At 42.9% G+C, this 6,087-nt stretch overlaps 1 protein-coding gene across 1 annotated transcript; it reads right to left on the bottom strand.

Annotated features, from left to right (window-relative positions):
• Positions 1 to 2,539: 2,539 nt before the first annotated feature.
• LOC141060850 (olfactory receptor 5D18-like) lies at positions 2,540 to 3,457 on the bottom strand. The gene has a single exon (XM_073557225.1). It carries the CDS (start codon positions 3,455 to 3,457, stop codon positions 2,540 to 2,542), a length of 918 nt encoding a protein of 305 aa, XP_073413326.1.
• Positions 3,458 to 6,087: the final 2,630 nt, after the last annotated feature.

The raw sequence follows: 6,087 nt of genomic DNA, 5'->3' as shown, positions 1-6,087 counted from the left end.
TAGAGCCCGAGGAGGACTACCCACGGACGGGGGTACACTCCTGGGTTCGAGAACACCGTCATCGGCTATTGACCCTCCATCGACTAGTGCAGAACCGGCTACAGGAGTTGGAGCATTCACTTGTACGCTGCACCAAAATATTTTGCGGCCAAGTTTGTCTCGAGATCCTGAACAAGCACAGGAGGTACCTGCGCCCCCACAGGTCGTTCCAGTGGTAGATGTTGATTTTGAAGATGAGGAAGACTCCCAACTTCCCCCAAGGGATACGGAGACAGGGCTGGTGTTATGATTGGGTCACCGAGGAGGAAAACAAAACCAAGCTAAGTCACAGAAAACCAGAACGGTTGGTAACTACACGGATTGCAGACCCCTGATCCTAACCACACAACTAACAGCAACCGTGGAGCGTACCTACGATGATTCTGGACACCTCGTCACAGCTGGAGGACTAAATAAGCCTAAAATAAGAAAAGGGGAAATCTAAACTGCCCCAGTGCAGACCCCAAAGGAATAGACAGCCCCCACACATGTATTGACGGTGAAACAAGATGAAAGCACAAACACAGGTAGGAAAAAAGGCTGAGCAAACGATGGGGCACACACTAACTACAAAGGACAGGAAAGGAAAGATACTGTCTTCAATCACGCCAAAAAACCCTGCAAAAAATGTCCAACACTTCTGATAGCAAAAAAGACCCTGAAGTCACTAGACTTCACCCACTATATCAGCACTCTGGCATATTCTGAGAACAGAGCAAAAAGAGGCCAATCTAATAAGGGACAAAAAGCAAACTGGCACATACAGTAACATAAGAGTGGCTGGCTGACCACACAAAAACTGAATAGACAAAACCAAATCAAATGTGAATATAAGCAGAGAAAACTTAGCTTGAGAAGACAGGAACTGAGCTGGAAACCAAGACCTCAGGAGGCAGGAAAAAATCACCAGCATGGGAATATGGAGTCGGCTGTCTTAAATCCAGTCTGAGACTCCAGATGTCCAATCGTCGTCCTCATTATCCGGTGGCAGGTCTCTGTTAATTAGATCAGCTTCATTACCTCCTGCCACCACCAGAGGGAGCCTGGAAAGAGAACTCACAACTTCTCTGTCAGCACAAACAGTTCCCTCACCAGAAACCAGAGGCAGACCAGAAAATGAGTGCCTGAAACTATCAACACAGCGGGAGCAACCCCGACCCACGTTCCTCCCGTAATAGCTGACACAGCTGCTCCTTCTGATTTGGGATGCTCCGAAAGTGCAATGGCCGGTGTACCACCCGCTCGCTATAACCAAGACCAGTTCGTCTGGCAACAAATTGTACAGGGATTGGAAGACTGTCAACGCGAACTACAGAATATCTCGCCCATGGAATGGCGAACAAAAAGAAAGGGGGAATGTAAGGGGGTGAAGAGGAAGAAGAGCCAGAAGGGGGTTACCTCTCCTGCTCCGTGTCCGGAACCACATAGCCGGACAGCAGGGTTGCCGGGGGGAAGACTTGGACCGACTGCAACATGTGATTGTAAGGGGCAGTGGGGGAAGAGAAGGGGTGGTGGACCGGAAGCTGTGCAGGCAGAGTGCGCGAAAGCAGAGCATGCCAGAGGCAGAGTAGCGAGCGTCACGTAAGAAACAGGCTTCAGTACCGCGATCCAGGAGAGAGAGAACTCCCCGTCAGAGGACTGGGGCTGAAGGATGAGATATAGAAAGCGCTGTCTGTGAGTACGTGCTCTTGATAGCCCCTGTGATCAGAGGAGGTTTACATAGCCGTGAGATGTGATTTTAGGTAATTGTCCTGTTGCAAAAGAAATTAAGGCTCCGCTAAGTGCAAACCAGATGGTACCTTATTGCACAAGTTTATGGTAGCCATGCTGGGTAAGTGTCATGGATGTGGAATAAATCACCAACAATGTCACCAGTAAAGCATCCCCACAGAGCTCACCTTCTTTGTGTGTCACCCAAACTTGGCGATTGGCACCAAAAATCTCAACTTTTGACTCATCAGACCACAATACAAATTTCCACTCATCTAATGTATAGTCTAGAAATGAGCAAACTGGTTCAGAAAGCGTCAATAATTTTAGCTTACCTGGTCTATAACCTCTAGCCTTTGCTACTGTTGTTTCTGCTAATGTATCACAATTTTTGAGCTCAACGTGTATGTACTTTGACCACCAGCTTGCTTTATGCTTTTGTCCCTGACATACCGTAAACTCTTTTCTTTAATCCTGCTAGATGAGCCTTCTTGCCTCCAGCTTGCTCCACCGGTCAGCAACCCGCTGACTCTGTGTCCCCAGTCCAAATTCCTAGTGATTAATTATTTTGAAACTGAAAATTACAAAATGTATTCAAAATCTGTGTTGGATTTATTGCTGTAGGTTGACAAAATGTAAGGAATATTTTACATGAATCTACATTGCATAGTGTATTTTATTTACCTTTCTTCTCTTTTAATAAAAAAAAACATAAAATGAACATAAAAAATTAAAAATGACCACAGATGAATGAAATAATTTTATTAATTCATATAATCAATTCATGCATTTACATTGTGAGGATTTTCCTACATGCCTCCTTAACGTCTTTGTTCCTGAAACTATAGACCACTGGGTTTAATAGAGGAATCATATAGACAAATAGGACTGTTAATATCTTCACTTGATTTAGTGAAATGGTTGACTTAGGACTAAAGTACAAAACAAACAACAAAGTATAGAAAAGGCTGACGATGCTGAGGTGAGAGGCACAAGTAGAGAAGGCCTTGTATTTTCCCTTTTTGGTACGAATTTTGAGAATAGTAGTGATTATAAAGGCGTAAGATATGAGTGTGAGAATAAAAGAGGTTGCGACGTATAGAAGACCGTGGATGAAAATTGCATTACGTATATAAGAATCATTGCCTATCGCCACTTTTTCCAATGCTTTGATGTCACAATAAAAATGATTGAGGGTATTAATGGATTTAAATCTTGCCATGATGATGGAGCATGTTGGAGTAATTGACCCCAGTAGACCTCCAATCCAGGTCCCGGCAGCAGCAATTCTACACACTGTGCTTTTCATAATTATCGTGTAATGTAACGGCTTACAGATGGCCACATAGCGATCATAAGACATCACGGTGAGTAAGAGATATTCAGTGTTCCAAAAAGCAACCGCGAAGAAAAACTGAACTATACATTCCGAAAAAGAAGTTCTGCCATTGTTGGTGACAAATATGTGGATCAACTTTGGAGACGTCACCGATGTGTAGACAATGTCGAGGAAAGACAAGTTGCATAAGAAAAAGTACATTGGCGTCTTTAATGAAGAACTGGAACATATAAGTAGAATAAGAGTCAAATTCCCAACTATTGTCAGTATATAGACCAGCAGAAAAAATAAAAAGAGAGGAAACCAAAGATTAGGAGAGTCTGAAAATCCAACGATGAAGAACTCCACTGTGTCATTCCAACAATGCATTATAATAATTATAAAAATACTGAAAACACTTACTAAATGTGGTGGAGGCAAAAATAGTGAAAAAAGGACAAATGTGTTTATATAGATGCAGTGGTGAAGTTATTTCCTGACAAAGTGATAAATTAATGAAATGTATAAATTAATTGTTTAATGATGGTGATTCCTACTATAAGTGTTAACCAACTAAAGATGAATTAACTATTGGGATTCCTTACAACGTGATATGTGTTCACCAATGGTAAAACGTCATACATGGCAGATGTGTGATACCTAGCTTTGATGTCTTACCGCGATGGAGTTTTGTGTTCAAATTCAGCCTGACGAGTATCTGCATTGATATTGAGGATGATTTCCTTTCGATACTCAATCAATTTTTTGCAAAATTATGCATCTACATTAGTGTCCTGGAAAAAATTTTCATCGGTCAGTTTGTCTGATTTTACTATCAGAGTTTCATCATTCGTTCTCGTATAGGGAAAAAAAATGATGGAGATTTCTCAAGCTTCTCATAGCAGTCAGTCAAAAAAGGGACAGCACATGAACGCAACTAGGATTCTTCAGTGAGTTTTTCATGGACCTGTAGACTATCATTGACGAGTTTGATCCGTGACTCAGTACTAATAAAAAACTTGCCTTGTACGTGTTCTATCCCAGGAAAACAGATACAAGACTTATGTGAATGAAGCTTTGAAGCTATCTAAGACATGACCACATCCTAATCACGGAACCTATAATAGCTACCACTGATGTAAGAAGATGACTGTATGTGACAGGTCTTGGGGACCGTTTTTCTAATATCCATCAATGCCATTTGCTTCCTATGTATATGGCATTTAGATATGGCCTCCGGTATTGCAAATGTTTTGAAAGTAAAACCCAAGAGTTACAACAAAGCAGGAGTCCACACCTCATACGACCAGATGTGAAATGTTGGAGCCACAAATGTTTGAAGATGCATAGAGGTGTAACATGAAATCATTAAAGAAGTCGCCAAGATTAGAAAGAAAGGATCTGCTTGAAATAAATGGGGATGATCTGCAATCCCTCACTCAAGAGCTTTGTCGTAAATGCAAAAAAATGTCCAAGCATTTACTGCATTTTCTTTCGATTTGCATGTGACATTTCAAACATATACGAGGTTAAGATCAAGACGTGCAGCTGAATAATATTGAAGATGAGACGCAATGTGCCAGGGCTTATATGGGGTCGGCATTATCCCCACAGGTCACTTTTTCCATTTCATTGGGATTTCCAATCTCTATCTTCATCCATTCCCAGTAGACATACAGTAAGTTGTGTGTTTCACCTAATGATCTATTACAGCCTTTCAGTAAAATGATGATTCAAATTTGCATTGTCACCACATTTTCTGCAGACATTCTCATTTTTACGAAAGAGACAATCCTTTGTATTAAAGGGGAAGTCCGAAATTAACATTATTATTATTATTATTTATTGTTATAGCGCCATTTATTCCATGGCGCTTTACATGTAAGGAGGAGTATACATAAAAACAAGTACAATAATCTTAAGCAATACAAGTCATAACTGGTACAGGAGGAGAGAGGACCCTGCCCGCGAGGGCTCACAATCTTCAAGGGATGGGTGATAATACAGTAGGCGAGGGTAGAGCTGGTCGTGCAGCGGTTTGGTCGATCGGTGGTTACTGCAGGTTGTAGGCTTGTCGGAAGAGGTCGGTCTTCAGGCTCTTTTTGAAGGTTTCGATGGTAGGTGAGAGTCTGATATGTTGTGGTAGAGAGTTCCAGAGTAGGGGTGATGCGCGAGAGAAATCTTGTATGCGATTGTGGGAAGAGGAGATAAGAGGGGAGTAGAGAAGGAGATCTTGTGAGGATCGGAGGTTGCGTGCGGGAAAGTACCGGGAGACGAGGTCACAGATGTATGGAGGAGACAGGTTGTGGATGGCTTTGTATGTCATGGTTAGGGTTTTGTAATGGAGTCTCTGGGCAATTGGGAGCCAGTGAAGGGATTGACAGAGGGGAGAAGCTGGGGAATAGCGGGGGGACAGGTGGATTAGTTGGGCAGCAGAGTTTAGAATAGATTGGAGGGGTGCGAGAGTGTTTGAGGGGAGGCCACAGAGCATGAGGTTGCAGTAGTCAAGGCGAGAGATGATGAGGGCATGGACTAGGGTTTTTGCAGATTCTTGGGTGAGGAATGAATGGATTCGTGAAATATTTTTGAGTTGAAGTCGGCAGGAAGTGGAAAGGGCTTGGATATGTGGTTTGAAGGAGAGATCAGCGTCAAGGATTACTCCGAGGCAGCGAGCTTGTGGGACTGGGGAGAGTGGGCAGTCATTTACTGTAATTGATAGGTTCGTAGGGGGGGTCACGTGAGATGGGGGAAAGATGATGAATTCTGTTTTGTCCATGTTGAGTTTCAGAAATCTAGCGGAGAAGAAGGATGAAATAGTGGACAGACATTGAGGGATTCTGTTTAGTAGGGAGGTGATATCTGGTCCAGAGATGTAGATCTGTGTGTCATCAGCATAAAGATGATACTGAAAGCCATGAGATTCTATGAGCTGTCCCAGGCCAAAGGTGTAAATAGAGAACAGCAGGGGCCCAAGGACTGAACCTTGTGGGACTCCGACAGATAGGGGGCGAGGTGAGGAG

The sequence above is a fragment of the Dendrobates tinctorius genome, unplaced genomic scaffold (genome assembly GCF_039654945.1).
Source record: "Dendrobates tinctorius isolate UK_male_01 unplaced genomic scaffold, ASM3965494v1 ptg000245l, whole genome shotgun sequence".
NCBI lineage: Eukaryota > Metazoa > Chordata > Amphibia > Anura > Dendrobatidae > Dendrobates > Dendrobates tinctorius.
This window is presented reverse-complemented; position numbering and strand designations above follow the sequence as displayed.